General features: G+C 43.5%; 1 protein-coding gene across 5 annotated transcripts; it reads right to left on the bottom strand.

The window, feature by feature from the left end:
- Positions 1–21,952, bottom strand: Gm3488 (predicted gene, 3488). 5 transcript variants are annotated; one of them, NR_166826.1, is made up of 7 exons: positions 21,172–21,632; positions 19,677–19,790; positions 16,347–16,497; positions 5,631–5,793; positions 4,546–4,677; positions 3,687–3,869; positions 1–1,135 (listed from the first exon to the last, which is right to left on the bottom strand). NR_166826.1 is itself a non-coding variant. In XM_030247564.1 (6 exons), exons 3-6 carry the CDS (start codon positions 5,756–5,758, stop codon positions 1,060–1,062), a joined length of 519 nt encoding a protein of 172 aa, XP_030103424.1. In that variant the 5' UTR covers positions 5,759–5,793; positions 16,347–16,497; positions 21,172–21,463. The 5 variants fall into 5 exon arrangements, 4 of the variants coding, with proteins under 4 accessions (NP_001366536.1, NP_001243814.1, XP_030103424.1 ...); XM_030247564.1 differs by lacking the exon at positions 19,677–19,790 and having other exon boundaries at positions 1,060–1,135; positions 21,172–21,463; NM_001379607.1 differs by lacking the exons at positions 16,347–16,497; positions 19,677–19,790.
- Positions 21,953–27,041: the final 5,089 nt, after the last annotated feature.

The raw sequence follows: 27,041 nt of genomic DNA, 5'->3' as shown, positions 1-27,041 counted from the left end.
TGTGTTTTCTGACAGCTTTTTATTCCCTTAGACTATGCTTTGATTTAATGAGAGCTATTACAGAAATACTGATGTATTTGCCATTAATGCGTTCAGCACCATCATCCACAGTATTTTCACAGTAGCTAAATATTTGACAGCAACGATGCAGCATGGGTAAGTTTTCCATCATTAAGTTCCTATCCAGACAGTTGGACATACTCTCCATACTGAATGTATGAAGGACTTTGTAGTTCAGTCTGGCTCAGAAGAAACTATGGAGCCCAAGTCCCATGAAGAGTGCAGAGATCCATCTGGGTCTGATATCTGTGGGCTTTCATGATCACACCTGAAATAACAAGGCTCTTAGAGTGAAGAGTTGGAGATCACTGTGTTAGTCATAAGAATAAATGCAATGTACTCAATTGTAACTGAAAGCTGACATTAAATATGTACTGTGTATAACCTTATCAAAATATCAAATTACTTAAAAGAACAATAAATAACCAATAAATAACAAAACTTTGAATGAAAACAAGAAAAACCAAATACCTAAACTAATCAAAACTCAAACCAAAATCAAACCACAAAAATTGTGCAAAGCAAAATTCTTAGTCTGCTCATTTTGTCGCACAGCCTTACAGCCTGTGGCTGTCCTTGTCAACTTAGTAGAAAAGCAGTTCCTGGAGGTAACAAACTTTGCAGGAGAAATTTAAGCAACACTCTCCTTTTGGAGTGTGGGTCTGAAGGATATGGCCTCCCAAGTCAAAGCAGAACACATGTTGTAAACTTGGATCCAAGGATTTACAATTTTGTTGACTGATCTCCATGTAATTATTGATGATGACCAATCAGGAAAAGAGAAATTTGCACTCAGATTCTTCCTGGATGCCCAGCAGCTCTTGATGTGTCTCAGCATTTCTCTGAGTCCCTTTAAATGTGCACTCTTCCTGGGCCAGAGGCTAGATGAAATTAAGGCCTGTTCATACCAAAGAAACAAAATAAAGGAGGAGCATACAGCCCATTACAGCCATGGTTATTAGGGATGAGAGGCAACAGTGGTGTATTTCCTGTGCACACTCAGTGCTCTTCCTCCAGCACTTCTCTTTGAGGGAGATCATGTCCTGGTCTGTGCCATGTTCTGCTTTCTGCTGGACTATTTCACAATTAGGGAAGAAAGAAACAAAGGCCAGTTAAGCATTTGTCAATTGAGCTGTCTCTCCCAGAACAGCTCTATTCAGCTGGACAAACCAACATATCCTATCAGCTGAGATCATAACGTGCATCCCAAGTGTCATAGAGCACCTGATCTTGGAATTGTTTCTCACCTTTTAAAAACTGCTAGAATTGGAACTGTCAGCTACACATTATACTGGAGTTCTAAAAAACACCACATTTCCCCAGTTGTGCGGGTATATTATATTGAGTAATAACATTGTAGCAATGTTTGAATGTGAGTTCAAGAGAGATGTGTGCAACCTAGAAACCATGTGGATTCCTTATGGGGTAGGAGCGTGCCCTGAACTGAAGTGAAGGCTATGATTATTTCTCCAGTGCAGGAACCTCACAGGGTTCCTCTTGTCAATCCCTCTATCTGCAAATAACCAGAGACACCATACAACACACTACCCATGGCTACTTCATGGGTCCTAGAATCTGCAAAAGTGTGCTAAATAAAAATATTACCAAGGCTGGGCAATGAACCTTAAAAGTGATGGTCATGAAGAAACAGAACAACACCCCTGTACATCTATGACTATTGCAGGGCATACTCTCAAACACACATAATATTTAGGTTTATGCAATACAAGCATATTGTATCGCAGTGACCTTTTTAGTTTCGCAGTTAATACAAATATAAAAATCTCCCAGGATACTTTGCAGGAATAAAAAACAAATCTTGAATGGGAAAGGTACTTAGTAGGCATAGTATATAGGCAGCGCAGTCAGTGATATGCTTTCCACTCATAAACCGGTCTGGGAATCAGGGTTCTTGTCTTATTATCCAATCTGGCTCAGCAAGTTCCCAAGGCTATGTAGAATAGTTTTGTTTCCCAGCCTAGGCTCACATGTTGGTGGTGGACCAGCCTCTTGTTCTCGTTCCCTGTTTCAGACTTGTCCTAAAGTAATCAGTTTCTTCCAATAGGATCTCCCTTTTCTATCACCTAACTGACTTGGTGTCCAAAGGCATGAGCCCAGAGTAATAGGAACTGTCTATAACCAGGATCCAAAAGAAACGTTTTCTCCCGAGAATGTGACTGTGTCAGGGCTATTTTGAGTAGGATAAGGCTGACTAGTTGAAGGACAAATGCTTGCATGGATTATTTCACACTGAGTTCATGGAAGGGCTGCACCACACAGGGCCTTTTCAAACTTCAGCAGATGGACATCAGGATGACTTCTCCCTTTGGGGCTGCTCTGAGGACCACTATAACCCTGAGCACCTAGACTCTGTGGATAACTCCTACTTGTTCTGGAAGCACTGGGTCAAAGAGGACTTCTTTTCCACTTTCTGAACATGGCTTCTAACAGACATAACCAGTTTTATACTACCAGAACTGTGTGAAGGTCCTCATTTCTCCCAACCCCCACTGAGGCTGATTGAGACACAGGTCGGAAAAACCATGTATACACAAAAAGAAACACACAGACACACAGTCACAGACACACACACAAGCACACACAGACTTATTCACATAAAATCAAAACTGAGCAGAAAACAATGAGGTATCTGTTATGGTTCAGGACCAAGATAATTCAGACTATGCAGAGGTAATGTTTCAAGGGAGACCCAAGGACTCCTCGATTATTTTAGAGGAAGAAAAAGCACAAGAGAAGTGGGGTCATAGTGGCACACTCCTTTAATCCCAGCACTTGGGAGGCAGAGGCAGGCAGATTTCTGAGTTTGAGGCCAGCCGGGTATACAGAGTGAGTTCCAGGACAGCCAGTGTGAACAGAGAAACCCTGTCTGGGGGGAGGGGGGGAGGGAAACATCTAACAATGGTCCAATTTGGGGGCATATATTAAGAAATTTTTTCATGAAGCCTCAGAAATCACACACCAAACCTGAGCCTGTGTGAAGCCTTTCTATCATCTCTGGTCATCCAGCCAACTCCAGACTCTAAGGCCCAGGAATGACCACTCCAACAGCACTCAAAGAAAATTGAACTGACAAGCTGCTACTCAGGCTCTCTCAGTGTGAACCAAGATATATGAAGCCTGAAGAGACCATTTTGAGATAGAGCAGAAAAGGGGGGAATAGAAAAGCCGCCAAAAGACAGTAATGAAATCCACTTATTTGTCAATTAAACTAGGCTGTCATCCCTGCAAACTATTTCCTACCTAGAATCTCACAAGTTCCCTGTAAAGCAAATGAGCTACAGGCCTTTACTTCTTCCCTCAAAGCTCTTGCTATTCTCAAGAAGGGCTCCAACACAGCACCCTTCAAACTTAAGGCATATAGTGTTGTGATGTCTAATCAACCTATCTCCCTTAGTGATTCTAGCAGAGCAGGAACATTTGCATGCCAAATATGCAGTTTCTTGAACCAGGCTACCTCCACAGAGAGCCCTGTAGATGATCACATAAACAAACACTTGGAGGAAACATAGGTGAGTGCCTGGAGAAGTTGGTGGACTATTACATTTGATTGTCTATGTTTATGTTTAGACATGAGGGCAATCTGCCTCTGATACACATCATCCTACCTGCTGTTCCTTGGGACTTGGGACACAGATGTTCTTGCTGGCCTCCTCAGAGAACCTCTTTTCTTCCCCACAGGACACTTGTGGCCAGCCTGCTCCACCAGCAGCCTTCTGTTCTCATTCAGTAATATCCTTACATTTTCGTGGAGTTGAGTGCACTCACGGAGGAGGTGGTCCTCCTTAATGCTGATCCACAAAGAAAAATTGGTGATTCCCAGCCAGATTCCATTGGCTTGCCACTCCTACAAGTCCTATGATCCCTGCAAGGGCCCTGATTCCCAGACAGCCCCCAGAAGAGTCCACAGTTACATAGGAGCACCAAACAGAGGCAGGTCATATCAAGATACCAGCCATATTCCACAGGACTCAACAAACTTCTAAAAACCCTGACACGAAGAGTACACCATATACATGACAGAAGAGGAAATGTTCCTCATGGTTGATTATAGGTCTGTGGTACCATAAAACCTTCAGCAGGGAGAGGGCTTAGCCCCTCTGAGAGAAGTGAGACGACCAAACAGGTGTGCAATCTTTACATTTTTGTTGGGAATCCTAGATCTTTTAATCTGTGGTCAGAAACCCAGAGGTTCAGGGTTCCTGGATATTCCCAGCGTGGTGGAAAAGTTTTCTATGTAGAGGATCTTGAATTTGGAAGAATAAAGATTGGAGGGTCTTGGACACTCTTCACACTTAGGACACCTGTGTCCAAGAGGTACAAATCCAAGACCCTTGCCTCAGGGCAGGGTTCCTAAATAAAAAACAGATAGCATAGAACCAGAACCCTTGCTTTTGTTCAAAGTCCTAAAAGGACAGAAGCATTCCCTGCCTAGTTCTGGGGGTGTCAGTTGTGTCACTGACTCACCTGTAGGAATAGTTATCTTCTATCAGTTCCTTGGAATACTGCATGGAACCAATTATGGACTGGATCATTTTATTCATATCCAACATTGTCTTCTCATGTTGTGATTTAATGATGTTGAATTCAGTGTTCATCCTGTGGCATGGCCCAAGAAGCAAATAATATGCTGAATTAAGGAATCAATAATCATGTGCAAACAGGCTATATCATGTACTACCCAAGCCAAGTGCATGCCACATCCTGGCTCATTCAAACTGGGTCCCCTAGGTGCTAATTAAACTTACTATCCTGGGCAGAGGACAGCAGAGCCAGGAGACCAAATGGAGCTAGCTGACCTTCAAGGGCTTCCCGGGCAAGCATGTAGGAATAGAGTAATTCTATGACAATTTTACACTACACTGTGCCACAGGCAAGGGTCCAGTAGATATCTGTAATGACTTTCCTCTTATTTTTAAGGCAGGGATTCTCATTCCTTGGTTCCTGTTGTTATGTGAATTCCCAGAGGACACAACTAGTATTTACAGGAGAAAGGCTTTATCACATCTCCTCCTCCAGGAGATTCCTGTGTGACAACAAGGAAACACCAGGAGCAAACTTCCCTGGTGATCACTTTGGACCTCTATGGACTCAACACTAACTGGACCTGCAAACTGTGCATCACACAAATCCTCAGACCCCATCAAAGGTCCCAAAGCCCCAGTCCTGAACAAAACACACACAACTATGTTCACACACACAGACACAATTAGAATGCCAAATAAATCCAGACAGGTGCCATCTCTCAGAATATAATGAACAATATCAGAGTAAAGCCTTGAAGCCTGCAGGCATTGCATTCACACACTGAGAGACAGTAAGTGTGAGCAGGACATTCTAGCTGTTCACAGAAACAATCAGAATGCAAAAACCCCAAGGTCAAGTACAAAAGAAGATGATAATAAACACACAGCACCTTGTTTATCCAACAATTAAACACCTGTCAGGGCTACTTAATTGAATGATGGGAGATGACGCACTCCATTCATGGAAGGAAATTGGGTTAACAGATGGCACAATACAGTCAACAGGGTACTGGGCATAATTCCTACCTGTAGTTCAAATCCTCATACATGTAAAGGTTCAGGATTCCACACATTTCCTCCATGTCATTGCTGATCTTCCTCATATCCAATTTCAGTTCTTCTAGTTCATTTCTTTTTGATCTCTTCTTAGTCATTTTGGAATTTTGGGTTGAAGTATTTCTAGCAGACCCTGCAGATAGGTAAACACAAAAGAATTTGCATACTTGATGGCCCAGGGGCAGGGGAGACCATTCTGAGTCCCAAGAAGAAGATGGAGGGAGAGAAAAGATAAAGACAGTGAATTCCTAAAAGAGCAGAAAAGCTATCTTCCAGCTGGTTTGCTAAGCTATGTTCCTCTTCCTAACCACCATTGTCAGACATATGCCACACTCCCTGTTACAGGCCCGGTTGCCTTGAAATGTATAAGCTGCCTCAGACATAAAGATATGGGGAACATTGTCAGGTCATATCAGATGGGACGCAGGGAAATCCTGAAGTTCATAGTGCTTAGCACTATCAAGCACTAATTAATCGTGTGTCTTCAAATCCAAAGTGTCTGAGTCCTCACCACATGACATGACCAGGGGAGCATCCTTCTCTGTTCTTTTCATCAGAGACTCAAGTTACCTACAGTAATCTGGAAGATGAAGTGCTTCAACTCCCTTCCATGAAAGGACACACTGTTATTCTCATAGTGCCCACTCCTGGCATTTTTTGCCACTCAAAATGAAATTAAATAGCTCCCAGAAAAGTAGCTGCAGGTTTGTCAATTCCTGGCTCTGTCAAACTAATCATCAGAAATTCTTGACTCTTTGACATTGACAAAGTCCAAGGCTTCAGCTTGTAAGACCTACTCCTGGAAGGCCCAGCTCAAGCCTACCTCTACCAGGAATTTCCCCAACTCTGCCCAGGACTCACTGTGCCTTCTCCATAACCATTTCCTTCTTCCTTTTTCATGAGAAAGGATTCCCTCTTCCTTCTCTGTTGGTCTGGTCTCTCCTTCATAGCCATTCTCTTTCTGAAATAGCCTGAGCAGCCAGGAAAACATTCCTGCTGGTGAACCCAGAGCAAACAGAAGGGATGAACCACAGGCAGTTGCTGTCACCACAACACAGGTGACAACACAGAAGATTCTAGTTCTATCCTAGATACAAGAGATTCTCCAAGGAAGGCATTACTGATGATGTCACTAGCAACTGCCATGACCTACCTGTTAACTAGTTCTGCCCAGCTTGGTCCTTTTCTGGGGTGCCTCTCCTGGAGCCTCTCATGGACCCGTGTGATCCCCTTTGGCAACCTCTCCTTCCAAAGCTGGAGAATTCTACTGCTTCATTAGATGTCATGTGCTTTTGAGGGGGAACGTTGCTTAGGACTCTGACATGCTTAAGAGATTTTGTTGGCACCCAAAACTCTAGGGACTGTGGATGTAGTAGATGTTTCACAACAGTAAATATACCAGCTGTGTCAATTCATGTGACATACACTCCAATTTCCCAGGGTTTTCCTGTCTCACAGAGGCAAATATCTTTCTCCTATAGGTTTAATTGTACAAAACATGGACAATATTTTCTAACGGTGTATTCCTTGACAGAGGGCATTTTTTCATATATATATATATATATATATATATATATATATACATGAGTTTCACAAAATCTCTGGTTTACAACCCTATCTTTTACAAACTTGCTGTCCCTTCTTCAAAACATTATCCTGCACATGCTCCCATTCTCAAATACAACCAGACAATTTAAGTGGGCAACAGAGAGTAGTGGTCATCCTGGACTGTACATTACTGCATTGTAGCCTCATAGCAATTACTTCTCCAATATCTGTCTTCCAGAATTGCTAAGTTGAGAAATGAGGGTGTTGCAGGTTGTAACGTCATACTGTACTCACAGCAAATATAATACTCAGAAGGTAGGGCTGGGAGTGCAATGACCTGAATTGAGATGAAACCTCAATTTTAATGTGTCTATAAGGTCAGGATGCTGTCCCTTTGGCATTATCATCTCTGGCTTTTGTGTTCTTATGCTGGCTTTGCTGAACCTGTGCCCCCTAACCTCACAGATTTAAGAGTGAAAAATCATGTATATCTTCTTTCAGAAAACATCTGAATTTCACTACCTTCTTGAGCCACACAATATCAATATGCAGAGCTCAAAAATCAGGGGGAGATAGGTGATGGCTTCAAAGATGAGGGCTTTTTCTTACAATTAGGGCGCATATTTTTTTCCAATGTGATTTTTCCTTTTCTCTTTCACTAAGGGTGGCTTGTGTGTTTGCTGGCCTAAAGGGTCCTGGTTCCGACAACATGGGGCTTACTCTATAGAGGCTCAATTTTACCAAGAAAAGGATTGTTGTAGAATCATGTCGTGACAGCAAGTAGTTCAACTACACTGTCTTAGGTCCAGCTGACCTGGTATAGGACTGACGACCTGAGCTATCTGAGGAAAGGAAGCAGCATGCAGTGTCACACAGCTCTCTCTGATGCAAACTGCTGGAATTGGAATAGGGATGTTTGTTTGTTTGTATGTTTGGTTGTTAATTATAAAAACAAAAAAAGTTAGCCACAGTTGGTACATGCCAGTAATCTCAGCACTCAAAAGGGTTTTAAACAATTGTTGTTGTTTGTATTCCTGTTGCTTTGGTTGGTTTTGTTTTGAACTCTCCCAGCTATTTGCACTGGACCCAGAATATTAAGCCCATGCTCTGTACAGTCCTATCATTTATGTTAATCAGTGATTTTATTCTTAGCAACCACTCCTGAGATGATCTCATTACTCACTTTCAAATAAAGAAAACAGTCATACAGACATTAGTTAACTTGTATGGTCTCACGTAATCAACTCATCATGACTGTAGAGTGGCATCCCAATCTTTGAAATACCCAAGCTTCTATTTTTGAGATGTCAGGCATCTGTGGAAGACTTGCTATCTGGTATGGTAGGGGACCTGGAATGGCTGCCACCTGAAGGCCAAAACTGCCCCTCCAGTGCCTCTGAAGCCTGAGGCAGAGGTCAGCCAACAACACAGGAACCCTTGGCCACAGCCAGTTCAGGACTGTACTTTGGATGAGCCCTGAGACCTGGATTAACAGAGGTTTCCAGAGTTCTGGTAAAAGTGAGCACAAACACTTAGACTTGAGGAGAATAATGGATCTATGGGACAAACATCTTTCTTTTTTATTTATCTTTGCTATGTTCCTAGTTTATGTCAATACCAAAGGCACCCTACTTTACAACATCTATTCTCTCTGGGTGTTAAAGTTATTGCCTGTGTATACACACTAGAGTTACTAGAACAATACATTCTGTCCAATTTTTTTAAATAATTAAATATATTTTATTGATATCTTTTTATTTATTCACTTTACACTCTGCTTTCTGCCCCCTGACACCTATATTCTTTCCCCAATATTGCTGGCTGCTTCTTTTCTGAGGGAATATGGGGCAGCTATCTCAGGTCATCCCTTCTTCTACCAAAGCTGAGTGACCCTGTCCTGGAGAAAGGTGCTGAGGGTGCTGGGAATGAATGACTTCTGCTTGGCTTTCTTCTTGTTCCACTTGGCTGTCTTTGAGCAGTTCTTGCAGAACTGTCCTTGAACTTGGTACTTCATCCTGATGGTCCGTAAGAAGCATTGGTTTTATTAATTATTCTTGAGAGTATATTTCCATCAAACCGAATCCCATCAGTATACTAACAAAGACAAAGGAAATGAGATATGAGACATCTATTCCAGGAGTTTCCAATTGTTCTCAGACCAGCAGTAGAGAAGCCCACAAAGCTGGCAAAGGTAACTGAGGTCACACAGGGACCTGAGAGCATACTGCTGCTTTCCTAAAGAATGTTCTAGAGGATTATTATATCTAAACTCCCATAGATTCGTGTGCACTGGACACCAAAGGGCTCAACATACTTTGCTTTTGTCACTCAGCTTCTCCAAGTATTAGAAGTCCCCCAATTTAGAGGGATTTGAAGCTATAAATAAGTCCCAGTGGCTAGAGGTACCTCAAAACAATGTGTAAGAACAGAGAACTGCTTGAGAATCAGAAAGACAATGCAAAGTCATAGTCCAATAAGAAAATCTGAGTAACAAGCCATCAAGTGAAAACTGAAAGTAGCAGGCCATGCACCAGTAAGGTTGGTCCTTGGCTCTCAGGTAGATCTATCTGAAAATTTCTGAGGAACTCCATTTTGATTTCCAGAGTTGCCATAGCACTTTGCAGTCCCACCAGAAATGGAAGAATGTTCCTCTTTCTTCAAATTCTCACCAACATATGTTTTCACATGAGTTTTTTTGATCTTAGCATTCTTCACTGGAAAGTATAACGCTGGACACCACCTCAGGGTCATTTTGGTATTCATTTACCTGAAAAAAAAGGACTTTGCACACTTCTTCAGTGCTTCTCAGCCATTCAAGATGCGTTGTTGTGAATGTTGTGTTTAGTTCTCTACCTCATTTTTAGATTGTGTTCTTAGCTCTTATGAAGGTTATCTACTTGAGTTCTTTATAACATAACAACAGAACCTGAGGAAATCCAAAACATCATCAGATCCTACTACAAAAGGCTATACTCAGGAAAACTGAAAACCTGTATGAAATAAACAACTTCCTAGACAGATACCAGATACCAAAGTTAAATCAGAATCAGATTAACGATGTAAACACTATCATTTCCCTAAAGAAATAGAAGCAGTCATCAATAGTCTCCCAGCCCCAAAAAGTCCAGGACCTGACGGGTTTAGTGCAAAGTTCTAACAGACCTTCGAAGAAGACCTGATTCCAACTCTCCTCAAACTATTCCACAAAATAGAAACAGAAGGCACTCTACCCAATTCTTTCTATGAAGCCACAATTACTCTGATACCTAAACCACACAAAGATCCAAGAAAGAAAGAGAACTTCAGACCAATTTCTCTTATGACCATGGATGCAAAAATACTTAATAAAATCCTCACAAACCGAATCCAAGAACACATCAAGACAATCATCCATCATGACCAAGTAGGCTGGATCCCAGGAATGCAGGGATGGTTTAATATACGCAAATCCATCAGCGTAATTCACAATATAAACCAAATCAAAGAAAAAAAACACATGATTATCTCATTAGATGCTGAGAAAGCATTTGACAAAATCCAATACCCATTCATGATAAAAGTCTTGGAAAGATCAGGAATTCAAGGCCCATACCTAAACATGACAAAAGCAATCTACAGAAAACCACCATCAAACAAAATGGAGAGAAGTTGGAAGCAATCTCAGTAAAATCAGGAACTAGACAAGGATGCCCACTTTCTCCCTACCTATTCAATATAGTACTTGAAGTCCTAGCCAGAGCAATTCGACAACAAAGAAAGATCGAGGGGATACAAATTGGAAAGGAAGAAGTCAAACTATCACTATTTGCAGATGATATGATAGTATGTATAAGTGACCCTAATAATTCCACCAGAAAACTCCTAATCCTGATAAACAGCTTCAGTGCAGTAGCTGGATATAAAATTAACTCAAACAAATGAATGCCCTTTCTCTACACACAGGATAAACGGGCTGAGAAAGAAATTAGGGAAACAACACCATTCACAAGAGTCACAAACAATATAAAATACCTTGGCGTGACACTAACTAAGGAAGTGAAAGATCTGTATGATAAGAACTTCAAGTCTGTGAAGAAAGAAATTGAAGAAGAACACAGAAGATGGAAAGATCCCCCATGCTCGTGGGTTGGCAGGATTGATATAGTCAAAATGGCTATCCTGATGAAAGCAATCTACAGATTCAAACTTCCAACTCAATTCTTCACTGAGTTAGAAAATGCAATTTGCAAATTCATCTGGAATAATAAAAAAAACCTAAGATAGCAAAAACTATTCCCAACAATAAAAGAACCTCTGGGGGAATCACCATGCCTGAACTCAAGCTGTAGTACAGAGCACTTGTGCTAAAAACTGCATGGTACTGGTACAGCGACAGACAGGTAGATCAATGGAAAAGAATTGAAGACTCAGTAATGAATCCATACACCTATGGTCACTTGATCTTTGACAAGGGAGCTAAAACCATCCAGTGGGAAAAAGACAGCATTTTCACCAAATGGTGCTGCCACAACTGGCAGTTATGTAGAAGAATGCAAATTGATCCATTCTTATCTCCTTAAACAAGACTCAAGTCTAAGTGGATCAAAGTACTCCACATAAAACCAGAGACACTGAAACTTATAGAGGAGAAAGTGGGGAAAAGCCTCAAAGATATGGGCACAAGGAAAAAGTTCCTGAATAGAACAGCAATGGCTTGTGCTGTAAGATCGAGAATCGACAAATGGGACCTCACAAAATTGCAAAGCAAAAGACACTGCCTCTGGTGCATTCTGGGGGTCCAGTTTCCTGAGGCTGCCTGTTTACATTCTTTCTGCCAGACATCAGGACTTCAGTCATTTTCCCTCTACCAATACCAGATCAGGTTTCCCTCTCCCCACACCAACTGCCCCCTACCATGTTAGGGAGGGAGGGAAGGACCTGGGAGGGAAAGTGATCCTGTTTGTTTAAAAATGACTTTCATTATGATGTGTTAGACTTAGGACTAGCTCTGGATGCTGTATGCTGGCTCTTATGGGACTCTGTTACAGAACACTCCTCTGAAGTGCTCTAGGCATCCCTGCAGCAGAGGCTCTGCCTGGGTTCATCCAGCTACCTCCTAAATCTTCTCTATCCAGAGAACACTATTCACTAGAAATAGGCAGAAACTGCAGAGACCCGGGTTCAAGGGTGGCAATCTCAGGTCTACAGGCAGTATTTCTCAATAAAAGTGTAGTTTCTTCCAACCATGGTTATGCACTCCTTTAAATCCCATCACTTAAAAGTTATAAACAGGAGCATCTCTGTGTGTTCAAAAACAGCAAGCTCATAACATATCAGAGAGTTTGGAATGGAGGAAGACACTCACTGAGTATCAAACATATTGTTTCCTGGACAGAAGGTCCTGAAGACTAGATCCATGTAAACTCTGATGTGTTCTCTTTCTGGCTGTGACCATCAGGTTGTCCATGAGCAGAAAGAAGCCCACAAAAGTCACTCCACAGGATCCTCCCAGGCTTTGTTCCTACTTCATCTGAGAGACAACCAAGCAAGACCAGATTTTTTTTTTATTGCTTGTTCTTCTTCTGCATGACCAGGTCCTTCTGCTCAGCAGTACTATAGCCTTTGCTCCAGACTATCCTGTTCCTGATAATTAGAATATATGTTCTTAGTGGAGGGGTATCAAAAAGCATGCACACACTGGATTAAAAATGCAAGTGTTTGCAAAGGATACCAGTGGTTGATGATCAGCCAGGCAAGCAAAGCAGCCAGCTTCTGGGCGAAAGAGCAAACAGTATTTCAAGACAGAGGCTGAAAATGAAACCCAATGAGACCTTCTAGAAAATGAAGAAAATGCATGAAAAAGTGCATGAAAAAAAAATACCACATGCCTATACTATACAAAAAAGAAAATATACCCACACACAAAAACACACATATCCGCAGCCTATCCACCACACACAGAGTATGTAAATGAGAGCAAAATACCAAAAAGAAAGCACCTCGTGCTGCAAGAACACATTCGTTTAGTTATAGCATACCAGCAATTTGAGCGGTATCTTACACTATGCTAAACAAAAGGTGGAAGATACAATTGCTATGGTGAGCATGCTTTGCTTGGCCAGACTATGCTGAAGTGGTTGCATAAAATTTCCTCTTGCAATCTTAAATCTCTGACACCATGACCCTAGCTTGTCAGAATCCCTACCCACATCCATAGTCATCCAGTCAACAGGAGAATGCAATCTACAGAAAAGGAGAATACTCCAGCCTCATTGACAAAAAACATGGCTAACACTCTGCTAGTCAGAGTTCAGTCAGTGTGAGTCTGTCCTGGGCAGATTAAAAAGATTGTCTTGAAATGTAGACAGCAAAGATGAGAAATGCCACATGTCACCCCAAAAAAGATGACATCAAGAACTGCTCATTTGGCATTTGCAAAGGGATTCCCCCCACCCTTGCAAGCTGCTTCTCACATGTGAATTATATGACTGATGCCAAGCAAATAAGCCACAAGCCCTGACTTCACTCACTTAAAGCTCTGTGCACTGAACCCTGTTGGCGTGTGGTGTATTATTGAACTGTACTCATCTTTGGGCTGAAGTATTAAGCAGAGGTGGATTTGCTTGCTGATAATCCACTTTCTCACAAGAAGCTCATTCCCCAGAAATATTTGTGCTTGGACATAGACCTGAACAATTGGCTGTCATGAGGTATGTACTTAGATTGCTGTGTGGATGAGTAAGATGATGGATGAAAGCACAGGTAGGTGGATGAGCTCGTCTAGAAGTTACAAGGGCAGATGGAGCTAACCATTAGCCTGACAAAGCTGCCTGTCTCTACCTGTTGTTCCTGACTCTGGAAGTCACTGGCCTCTTCCTATTGGTCCTTATGGAGCCCCTTTAAGTCCCACAAGTACTGCAGCACCAGTGCCTCATCTTCCAGCACTTTCTTATTCCTGTGCCTCCTCAGCATGTCTACCTTCTTCTTCAGCTGATTCAGTTCCATCAGAAGGTGGCTCTGCAGGTTTCTGCAAACACCCAATGCATACAAAGCCCCTGCTATCCTTTTCCTATTAACTTATAAGAAACACCATCAACCCCATCAGACCCTGGTTCTCAGGAAGACCTAGATAAGAACTCAGGACATCTAGGTGAGCTGCACTCAGAAAGCAAAAATTAGAGAACAGCAAATTCCAGAAACACTCATGCTACTTCCAAAAGTCCCAACACTAAGAGGGATCCATGTTTCCTAAAAAGAAGAAGTGGACTACAGTTGTCCCTATCTGTCCATCCTAATGGAGAAACATCACGAAGGAATGGGCAAAGGCACTATGAATTGGAAAGGAGAAACAAGGGGAACACTTGCTATATATGGGTCTGCTGGTAACTAGCTCTCTACAGATCCTGACTCAGCCCCGGGGGTCAAGAAGACCTCACATGATACAAATAGTTCTTCTGTCAAGACCAGGGTTTCTCAATTTACCAAATGCTGTGGATGCTTTAATGCAGTGACCTCCCAACTTAAGCTTATTTTAATTGCTACTTGGGTACTATAATTTTTGTACTGTTATAAGCCATAATAGAAGTGTCTGAGATAAAGGATTGTCTGATACACAACCTCTGTGAAAGGGTCCTTTGACCTTTTTTTTTTACCCCAAAAAGTGTTTCAACCCACAGGTTTACAACAGAAAAATCTAAAGGCTCCTGTGTGAAGTGGCAGAAAGCAAGAACCAGAGCTCGAGAGTCTCCTGTGCAGGATCAAAAGCAGAGATGGCAATTCTACAGCTCATGTGCTCCCAAGCAAGACAGACAGTTACCTATAGCAGCCTTTCTCTTTGCCAGGAATTCAAATGTCTCTGAGGCCTCAGTGTACACATTCTGTAAGCTCTGCAGGTCCAACATTACCTGCTTAGTCTCCACTTTCAATTTTTCATAGTAAGGATTTGATCTGTGGTTGGGCCTGGCCCCAAGAGCAAAGAGTCCCAAGAACACAGGCTTCAAGGGTCACCTGAATCCAGGATGGATTCTGAACTATCCAAGCTCACAGTATGTTACCTTCTACCTCCTATGTACTAGGATCATCTAAGCTTATTAATCTTGCTATCTTGTCCAAAGGTCTCCAGAGGCTGGGTGTCCAGGTGGTTAGAGTTCTGGTTGTTTGAGCTCCCGCATAGGCCTGGAGGGACAGACGAGGTCTCTAAACTCTCAGTAGTTTATGGCACAGGTGTGGGTATACAGAAACTATGAGGACATTTCTCCTTTTTTTTTTCTTTCAGAACAAGGACTCTTGATCTTTGGCCTAGTCCTATGAATTTGGCCAAACTATATAATCCACATTTCAGGGAGAATTACCCAGAATGAGGAGGTCATGGTGAATTCACCACAGAACTCAAATATTTCATCAAGTTGAACACATAATGCAAGTGCATTGTTGCTTGAAGTATGGTTTCCAGTCCTAAGCATTGGCATTGTCAGCAGACTGTAAGGCAGGCAATTCCTCAGGGCCTAGCACATACCCTTATGACCAGAATATAGAGAGAGTCACACACACACACACACACATGCATGCACACAGAATCAGGGTGTATTTGCAGGGAGAATGAGAAAGTACAATTGAAATAGAATCCAGAGGAAATGCAGAGGACATTCTGTTTATAAGGCCCAAAATCTGAGAAGAGTATTAATGAGCCCAAGACCTTCTATCATGTATCAGGATGGACCAAATGGGACCAAGCTTTCCTGGTGATATAGCAAGCTTCAGCAAGCAACACCTGCCAGACAATTACAAAGCTTTGCAAACAAACAAACAATGAACTCAAGCAAGCAAACAATCAATCAAAACCTCACAGCAACTAATATCTCACTCAAACGGTCACATGTCAGTGCCTCTATCAATACATGCTGAGACATCACATCCTCTTCAATCCCTGAGTGGTAGGATTTCATTTTCATATAAAAAAAATAGAATACCCTATGTCCGCAGCTCACTCCTGCTCTGACTTCAAGTTCAGCCTGTGAGAATGTTTAGGGAGAAAAGGTTGGGCACAGTGACACCCTGGAGTTACAGTCTCCCAGTACCATAAAATTTAATAAGAATAAATTGTAGGCCATACCATAGACCCAAGAAATTGACCATGATGTTTGACAGAATGAAAAATACCTCTTGTGCAAAGCTTTCTCACTGATGAAGATCAGGTGATCTTGTAGCTCATTTTTCCCACTGGTCATCGGCTGACTGATTAGACTTTCCACTTTCCTCACCCATCTTCTGAACAGGAGTGTTGGGGATGATGGTGGTACACCAGCAGCCCCTATGGGTAGATGAACACAAGTGAATATGCATACTGTCAAGGAACAGAGCATTGACAGAACACTGAGTCCTATACAGACATCTGACAAAACAGGAATGCATGTGACCCAGTCATTCCTCTTTCGCTTCACTTTGCACATGCATCATGTGACCAAGGACAGGATCCTCAGGCCTATTCATAGCTGCGTATGATTTAATTAGGCAGTACTGTCCATAAGCTTGTGGTATAGAAACCATCAGAAAATTATCATAGCCCACAAGCACCAAGATGGTGTGGAGATGCCCATATCTCCTGTCAGGTCACTCTAGAAACAAGACTATGGATGGAAAAACAGTGCAAGAGCACAACGAGTTCCCAGACTCACCAAGTCAGCTGCGTGAGAGCCCAGTGTGCCCAGAGTTGGCAAGAAAGCACCAGTCTCTACTCTGGCTCACTATTTTGACAGTCCAGTGGCTAGACTAGAGAACAAACTGATACCCACACCTGCTACCTATGTGGGCAACTTTTAGGGAACACTGTTCAGAGACGTTCTTCTGTGACATCTGAGAAATGAAAGGTCTTCCCTGGGAAGCCAATTTCTTTCCTTCTTAGGAGAGCTGGACAGACAGTTCACCTAATGGAGTCCCTGGGGTAAAGGACAGTGATGCCCAGCCCTGAGGTGCTGACATCTCACTCACAGTCCTCTGCCTGCTGCTGCTTTCACTTTTGTCCCGTTCAAACCCATTTCCCCTGTAAGAGCAGAAGCCTGAAACTCCCAGGACAACAGCTTTGGCCTTAAAACTTCATTGATCTGGGACAAACTAATGTCCTGTAATCATTGACAAATTCAGGATCCATGACAAGCAGGGAAGGCCAGAAGCTTCCCAGAGAGACTAACTACTGAGTCCCAATTCCTGAAGACCCAGAAACAGACTGTGGTCTCCTTCAGGAATTTTCCCATCTTCTGACCAATACTTATGGTGGCGCATTTTCAAGGACCATTTATTTCTTGATGCTTTGGTCTGAGGGTCAAGGGTCATCTTTCTTCCTCTCACTTGTGTCCATTCTTTCTCCTAAGTAGCATCCTTCCTCTAGCCAACATATCTATGGATGATTAGGAAAGGCAGTGCATAAAGTGGTCCAAGTGCAGTTGGTGTTGCCACAACACAGGTGACATCTCAAACCATGCCAGGCCTCTCCAGGATACAAAAGAATGTCTAGGGAAGGAACTGCTGATGTCATGGGGAGCTGACACTGCAACCATGCTAACTAGCTCTCCTCACAATTCATGATGCACTTTCCAGGAGCCACTCCTAACACTGAAGGGAATCCTTTCAGTACCTCCTCCTTCCAAAGACCTCCATTAGATTGGTTGGAAACTCATTACTAATTCCCCCATGGGGAACTGATTGTTTATTTTCAAAAATTTCCCCAGGAATGTTTCATTTCTTTCTCAAAATTCCCCTATTCATCTAAATGTGAAATAAAATACTCCTGAAAATTCAGATTAGGATGAATATGGATGCAGAAGGAACACCTGCCTCAAGTACTGATGCTTGGAAGCACACCCAGGAAGAGCCTGCCGGGCCTTGAACTCACAGATATCTACTTGTCTCTGAGTACTCCCAAGTGCTGAAATTAAAGGCAGGCAGAACCAGGCCAGGCATTCCCATCACCTCCTTTCTCTCCCCTACTTCAACTTGTGTCCCAACATTTTCTTTGGTCCCTACCTCTAATAGAAAGCAGGGCAGAAGGTACTTGGATTGTAGCTAATGGCTCTTTTACTGTCATTCTCTTATGAAGCCTGGACCACATGTGTGCTGTTAGTCAATATGATCACATATAGCTTCAAACATTAAAATATACCCTTTGTTACAAGATCCAATCTTCTTGAAACTCAAACTGTGTTCACTGAAAAATACATCATAGATGGGAGAGAGGGGAAGAGAGAGAGAGAGAGAGAGAGAGAGCAAATTCTTGCATACATGTTGCCACATGCCATGATAACACAGTAATCCCATTTAGTCAAGTTTGTATGGTAAAATATTAAATTCCCTATATTTAAATTTTAAGAAAGTTTTTTGAAAAACCAACTCAGAACTGGAATCCCAGTGAAAACAGGTTTGCTTTCTTTGTTGTTCTTTCATTTTGTTTTAAGAGAGTATGGATTTATTTTGGTTCAGAGTATAAATATATCTTGGTGGGAAAGGCATGGAGCTGGGTCTCTAGTTGTGGTTGCCAGAGCATGTACCAGCTGCTTGTTCTGTGCCACCTACTAGGAAGCAATGGGGGGAGGGGACACACACAAAGCTTGAAAATGAGAGTCTCTGAGCACACAGAGTTGGGGCTTCAAAAAGCTGTGATTCTACTGCTTAGATCTGATATCTCTCTCTCTCTCTGTCTCTCTCTCTTACTCTCTCGCTCTCGCTCCCCCCTCTCTCTCTCTGTGTCGGTGTGTCTGTGTGTGTCTGTGTGTGTGTGTTAGACAGACAGACAGACAGTGTGGCTTCTTAAAATTATATATAGACTAGCAATTAATGTTGTAAGTATAGCATGCCGCATGACGGTCATATCGATTCATTCTGAAGGAAACCAGAACTCACTTCATTCAGATTCTTGAGATCCCTGAATCAAAGTTAAAGACTCTGATTTTGGGGAATTTGATGATGCCTTGTACTCTGCTGAAGCAAGAGCAGGGCATGCAGTTTCAGGCCTGCCTGGCCTACCGGGTAAATCCCACAGCAGCCTGTCCTACAGTGTGATGCTCTGTCCCAAACATAAACAACACAGATTCGGATGGACCCAGTGTTCCTTCAAAACATATTTAGATTAAATCGTCAACCCCATTGCACCCCATGCCAGAAAATTTAACATTTAAAGCTGTTTCCTCTACTACATTCTTGCTTTCTCTTGAATACACTCCTCTTTTAGTCGTTCAGGTAACACAACTTTCTTATGTAGTTATATAAAGCATTTGAAAAATCCTTAAATATTGTAGTCATTACACAAAGTTCTGAATAAAATCCCTCGTGAGAACTTTTTATGACACATACTTGGATAGATGTCAACCTTCAGCTATAAAGTAAGGTTCTTGGGGACAACGCTTGTCTGAGAGTTAACAGCTTGCCCAACAATCTCAGAACACGACAGGTGTTGGATAAGAATATGTGCTGAACTAATAAAATGCCTTAGCCACTTACATACGCCAAGTTTTGAAGAGTTCAACATTTAGCCACTGCTCCTGCTCCATCTCACATCTCTGTGAAGGTTTTAGCTTTAAACGTTCATGTTGCGAGACGAGTACTGAAGATTTTCTAGGAGAATAAGAAAGCACTCTGTTTCTTAGCACTTTGGAGAAGAAAGCCGGAGGTTCTCTAATTTCCTAACTGCGGTGAAGTCCTAGCATTCAGCACCCAAAAAGCACCACACATAACTTGGAGCTTCCCGCTGTACGTGGTGGAAGCTGATAAGATTTTATATAGTAAAGTTCAAAACAGGTCGCTGGATTTCATTCCCAATGATCTAAAATGTCAAGACTGAATTGTATGTTTAACCAAGAACACCTTACTCCCTAATAATGATCGCAATAGAACACGAGCAGATGGGCTACCTAACGTGCAAACTCACAAAAACAAACGCAGTGGCAGATGGATCAAAGTCGAAGGACACTCGTGAAAGGTCAGGAAGCAGGAGGCAGTAAATTGTACCCTGGCAAAAGGGCTGGAAGTCTAAGGGTAGGAAAAGAAGCAAGCCTGGCCCCTGACCTACAAGCTCTCAACAGGCAGAGGGCGCACCTGAGCAGACTCAGGAAGTCCCTGGGACAACTTCACTGGAACAGCACCTCAGCAGGGATGAAGCCAGAAATTTTAGACCAGGCTTTTGAGACGGTTCACAACGTCAATCAAAAAGGAGTAAGAAATACATAGATAGGGTATGCAGGGCCAAAATTCATTGCCCACTCAAGATTACAAGGGTCTACGCAGGGCGGGGATTCCTGCGAGGAATCCCTGAATGGATGGATGGATAACAGAAGGTTCAGTTTGAGGTGCAAGAAATAAGTTAATGGATTTTAGGGAATAAATCCAAAGACCCCGACTCGCATCTTCTCACAGGCAACACTGAGCCCCAAAAGTGACTCAATCTGCGCGTGGCGTGTGCTGTGAGGTCCAGGGGAAAGCGAAGTTATCTGGGGCTGGATCCCTGGCCAGGTCCTTGACCCTCAGAACAGTTCAGGGCAGCCTAGGCTACCCGAGTCGGAGGCGTGGCTCTGGGCTTCTGGCAGCCGCGGGCCTTCCCAGGCGGCGGTCCTCGGGAACCTGCGTGCCCAGGTGACTGCCAGCTCATGGTCAAGAGGTGAACCCCCATCTCCTCCTGGCCGCACCCGCTGACCGCGCAACCCAGCCCCCTCCAGTTCCCTGACCTCCATGCCACTCTAGGAAATAAAGTGCAAAGCTGAGAAAAGGATGAAGCGCGGAAATGGTCCTCTCCGGATCCAGAGGCGGACCAGACAAAGGCGCTTCGGGCGGGGAGCAAGGAGGAGCCAGGGCGCGGGAGGAAGCGCTGTCCCGGCTGGGAAGCAGCTGGGGACCTCATCCCGGACCGCTTCCGGAACGGAACCTGGCCGGGACGTCGAGGCGGGGAGCAAGGACAAGCGGGAGGGGTGGGCGCGGGCGCGGGCGCGGGCGCGGTACTCACCGGTTCCTCCCAGGCTGGGCTCTGGGATCCAAGCACGGGGCGCACGTGCTGCGGCTCCATCCTGCGGGCCCGCGCCCGCTGACCGACGGAGCCCAGGGACACGGCGCTCTCTGGCTTCGGACGCCTTCGCCACCCCCCCCCCCCGCCCCCCGCGCCGGTCCCTTCCTCCACCACCACCTCCGCAGCCGCATGAGTGCAGCTCCATGGCGCGGTGGCGAGCACTGGGCTCCTCAAGCCTTTGCTGCCTCCCATGGCCCCAGAATCTGCCACCCCACCCCTCTCCTGTCTCTGCCTCCGACCCCCTCCCCTTTTCTCCCGCCGTCTGCCCCTTCCCCAGCGACCCCTCCCGGCCGGCGGCCCGGGATGCATGTGACCCCCCCTGCCAGGCCATATATGGCGCCGAAAGGAAAGCAGCCACCAGGCGGTCACAGGCACCTGGCGGTGGTGCAGCTAAAAGAGGAAGCTTCACCAAGGACCCAGGCTCAACAGGAGCATCGGGGATGTCAGGGGCAAGTAGCTCAGGAGGGTTGAGCAGGACCTGGCCCCTTTCCTTCAGGCATTCCTTGCCTCGGGTGCCTGTAGCTCCAGGTGGTTGCCTCCTGAGCTGAGCCTGGAGCCAATTGCCCAGGACAGTACCTGGCTTCAACAGAGCAAGGCTGTGCTTTGCGCCCCTGAGCCGCTCCCAAGCACCTATTCTGGCAGCTGGGATGTCTGGCTGGGCTGGCTGGGGAGCCCTGCTTTTGTTCATTTTCTATGGATGAAAGATTTTGTGAAAAGAAAACCAGCTAAGGAGCAGGTCTGTGGTTCCCTGTGAGCTCTCAACTCAAATTAGGGACAGGGGCAGTTCAGAGACAGCTCAAATGTCAACTGTCTCTCCTGCTGCTCTCTGGGAAAAAGAAAATGAAAATTGCAACTAGCAAGTTTTTCAATCATCTTTTCTGAAATCATCTTTACTGGCAGTGGAGACAGTTTCCATCTAGTTGCAAACAGAGGAGTGACTGCATTTGCATGGATCATTTCCTCTCTCATGGACTTCAGACTCCTGCATCTCCTGGCCCTTAGTCTGGTAGACAGATGCATTCACACGTTTTGAAACCGAGAATTCAAAACACATACTTGATCCAGCATGCTCCCACGTCATACTAACTTCCAAGGCTAATATTCCACTGGAGCTACACCTATAAAGGTCACTAAGGATTGTGGAGAGAGCTAAGCCACTGGATGGTTTCCAGCCCTCACTTTCTGTGACTTGACTGACTAGATTTGCATTCCTGAATCTCTCCTTTAAAGGGGCCTTGGAATGTTGGGTCCTCTTTGTTTGTGACTATGCTTTGTTCAGTGGCCTCTTATCTGCTGCCTAAGTAGCCTGTCCTTCATTTACTTTGAATGAGGGTTAAGTGGGGTGAGTGAGCAGTCTACAAGTTCCTCCCTTGCTTTTAGTTAGCAGCCAGATGATAACTCACAGATCTCCATCATTCTGACCATGCTGCCTTTACCTCAGCACTGGGATCACAGATGAACACTGGGGCTCACTCAAACCCAGCCCTTCATTCCTCTAGGCCAACTGAGCTATCCCAGACCAGAAGCGAACTGCTGGTTTTCAAGCATGTTGTTACATTTTTTGACTTTTCTTTTTCACTTGGGTGTCTGTGTCTGTGTGTGGGTTTGTGCACAGCAGTGTGAATTCTCATGGAGGCCAGAAGCATCCAGTACCCCTAGAGCTGGAGTTAGGAGGCACCCAGTGTGGGTGCTCCAAAGCAAACTCCCTGCTTTCAGACTCCCAAACCCATCTGGCAGAATGAGCAACCCAACTCCAAAAAGTTGTGTTTCCTCTCTCTCTCTCTCTCTCTCTCTCTCTCTCTCTCTCTCTCTCTCTCTCACTCTCTCTCTCTCTCTCTTTCTGTCCCTGTCTCTGTCTCAAACACACACATACGTTATTTTTTATAGAAAGAAAGACAGAAAGAAAAAAAGAAAGAAAGAAAGAAAGAAAGAAGGAAGGAAGGAAAGAAAGAAAAGACATTAAAACAAGAAAAGAAGAATGCAGCTTGCCCAGGGACCTGTGTATCTCCCAGAGCCAGGGTTATAATCCAGATTGCTTCATTAATGTGACTACATATACAGCTGTTTCTATGTTCTAAATGTTCGTATCTCCCCAGTTCCCGTTGAAGTCCTAACTTGCATGAGCACCTAAGGAAGGGGTCTGGTTATGATAGCAGATTCTGTATAAATGGAACTGGTGTCTTGTAGGTGGAGGGGCTGGAAAGATGGCTCAGTGACTAAGAACACTCAGTGTTCTTCCTGAGGACCCACGTTCAGTGCCCAGTAACCACCTTGGGCAGCTCACAGCTACCTGTAACACCAGTTCCAAAAGATCCAATACCCTCTTCTGGCCTCAGGTACCTGCATGAACATGGTGCACAGATAGACAGGCAGGCACACACTCACATAAAACAATTCAAAACATAAAGCAAGAAACAGAATACCATCTCCATTGTCTTATAACATTAAATTCTGTCCTGTATAATAAAAGTGTTCTCTTTGCTCCTGAATGCACAGTATAACTAGTTCTGTTTTTCAACTCTTCCAAGTCATTGTGTTTTAAGGATGTCCTAAAAATACGGTTTGATCTCACTACTACCAGACCATCCTAAGAGCACTACTTTTAGCATGACTGTTTTCATTCATTGTGTGTATTAATCAGACTAAAGGGCTCTAGGAAAACCTTGCTGCCACTGCCCCTCCCCCTCACCTTATTTCCTTCTCAGGGAACAGTACACTTTAGGAGATTATCGGGTGTGTCCTCTGTTCCACATTACCATCCACCTCCTAAGGCTTTGCCCTCATACAGAGGAGGGAAGTGATACAGAGTTTGGGGTGGGAGACAAAAAAAGCAAGGAGCAGCATTGCTTCACAGACCTCTACAGACAGTGGTGTGTGTGTGTGTGTGTGTGTGTGTGTGTGTGTGTGTGTGTGTCTGTGTGTGTGTCTGTGTGTGTGTGTGTGTCTGTGTGTGTGTCTGTGTGTGTCTGTGTGTGTGTCTGCATGTGTGTGTGTCTCTCTGTGTGTGTGTGTCTGTGTGTGTGTGTCTGTGTGTCTCTGTGTGTGTGTGTGTGTCTGTGTGTGTGTGTGTATGTGTGTGTCTGAGAATGTGCTTTTTACAGAGGAGGGAAGTGATATAGCGTCTCCTGTGGGAGACAAAAAAGGCAGGGAGGGGCATTGCTTCACAGAACTCTAGACACTGGTGTTTGTGTGTGTGTGTATCTCTGTGTGTGTGTGTGTCTGTGTGTGTGTGTGTCTGTGTGTGTGTCTGTGTGTGTCTGTGTGTGTGTCTGAGAATGTGCTTTTCAATTTCTTTCACCAAAGGCCTCTGAGTCTTGTATTTTTATTTCCTCCTATGCCTACATCAAAATTTCAATGTCTACAGAATTCTACATGGAAAGTGATTAACACCAACACTTCATAACAACCTTTTGGCACCTTGGGCCAGCAATGAGATGTCTACTCTCAGTCCACTATGTTTCTGTCCATCAAGTTTTAATATTTTCATTTTGTGTTTGGACTAATGGTTTGAATCTAAGTGGATTTTAGTTTTAGGATTGTTTGTTTCTTCTTATGAAATTGATATTCATTTTACCCTGAAATATAAATCCTTCTCTAAATCTGAAAATGTTTTTTGTGTTTGGGGGGTGGATTTTTAATTAATCATTTTGTTTACATTTCAAATGATATCCCCCTTTAACTGTCCACAACCACCCCCACCCAACCCTCTTTCTCCTGCCTCCTCTTTGCCTATATGAGGGTGATCCCCCACTCCCCCACCTACTCCCACCCTTCCTTTAGCATCCCCCTACACTGGGTCATCAAACCTGCACAGGACCAAGGGCCTCTCCTCCCACTAATGCCGAACAAGGTCATCCTCTGCTACATATGTATCTGGAGCCATGGATCCCTCCATGTATACTCTTTGGTTGATGGTTTAGTCTCTTGGAGCATGGGGTGGTCCAGTTAGTTGATATTGCTCTTCCTATGGGGATGCAACCCCCTTCAGCTCCTTCAGTCCTTCCCCTAGCTCTTTCACTGGTATCCTCATGCTCAGTTAGATGGTTGCCTATGAGTATCTGCATCTGTATTGGTCAGGGGACACTCATACCAGATTCCTGTCAGCAAGTGCTTCTTGGCATCAACAATAGTGTCTGGGTTTGGTGTCTCCAGATAACTAATATCAACAATCGGCAAATGGGACCTCAAAAAATTGCAAACATTTTGTATGGCAAAGAACCCTGTCAATGAAACAAAATGGCAACCAACAGATTGGGAAAAGATCTTTACCAATCCTATATACTATCAAAGGCTAATATCCAGTCTATACAAAGAACTCAAGAAGAACTCCAGAGAACCAAATAACCCTATTAAAAATGGGGAACAGAGCTAAACAGAGAATTCCCAACTGAGGAATACTGAATGACCATGAAGCACCTAAAGAAATGTTCAACATCCCTAGTCACCAGGGAAATGCAAACCACACAACCCTGAGATTCTACCTCACACCAGTCAGAATGGCTAAGATCAAAAATTCAGGTGACAGCAGATGCTGGCGAAGATACGGAGAAAGAGGAACACTCCTCCATTGCTGGTGGGACTGAAAGCTGGTCAAACCACTTCTGAAATCAATCTGGCGATTCCTCAGAAATTTGTAAATAGATCTACCTGAAGACCCAGCTATACCACTAATTGGCATGTACCCAAAACATACCCCAACATATAACCAGGACACATGTTCCACTATGTTTATAGCAGCCTTATTTATAATAGCCAGAAGCTGGAAACAACCCAGATGTCCCTCAAGAGAAGACTGAAAATGTTTTAAATTCAACTGTTACTTATCTTCATTCCTGTTCCATGCAATTTTCTCTATTTTGAGTTTCTATAACTAGATTTGACACAGAGATTTTATACTATCCTCCAAATCTCGATCTTTCTTTCACCATTCTCCTGTTTGGTGTTGTTGTTGTTGTTGTTGTTGCTGGTGATGGTGATGGTGATGATGATTTGTTTTGTTTTGTTTTGTTTGTGTCTGTGTGTGTTTTGCTAGTCTTGGATACTTTTCTCTGAAATATTATCCAATTCCCTAATTTTGTTTGCAACAATGTTCAGTTGCCAGTGCTGATTTCTTGTCCTTTTGAGGTAAGGTTTTGCTATGTAGTTCTGGTGATTGGCCTACCAGTCTCTACAGAGATGGGACTGGCTTCAAACTTGTAGTAATCTCCCTGTCTCTGTTTAGCCTGCTTCTTAATTTCTTAATATGACCACTGTCTTCTCATTTATTAATCTCCTTAAAACTTTCATCTCATTCTTTTAAAAAGCTGTTAGGTCGTTTTTAATATACTTTGTTTTTTATTTATCTTTTAAACCTGTATGTGGGCATGGGTGGGTGGGCATGTATGTACAACAGGATCTTTCTACATAGCCCTGGCATCAGCAATAGTGTCTGGATTTGGTGTTATTTCTAGCTCATAACTCAAGGTGTAAATTCTACAAATGACCTTATTTTCCTGTTGTCCTCATCTCACCTAATTATTAAGAGAGAAAAAAAAACTAAATGTCATTTTAAAATGAAAGACAGATTTTTTAAAGCACAATATAGGGCTGGTGAGATGGCTCAGTGGGTAAAGGCATGGGCCACACAAGCCTAATGATGTCAGTTAAATAGATCACTAAATGCACATAAATGTGGAAGGAGAGAACTAAGGCTACAAAGTTGTCCCCTGACCCGCACATGTACAGAATAGCATGTTCTTCTGCACACACACACACACATTACTAATAGTAAAAAAAAATGTTATTATTAAAAATAAAAAACTGTTAAATAT

This window comes from Mus musculus, chromosome 14 (genome assembly GCF_000001635.26).
Source record: "Mus musculus strain C57BL/6J chromosome 14, GRCm38.p6 C57BL/6J".
Lineage (NCBI taxonomy): Eukaryota > Metazoa > Chordata > Mammalia > Rodentia > Muridae > Mus > Mus musculus.
Note: the sequence above shows the minus strand (reverse complement) of the source record. Positions and strands in the feature narration are given on the sequence as shown.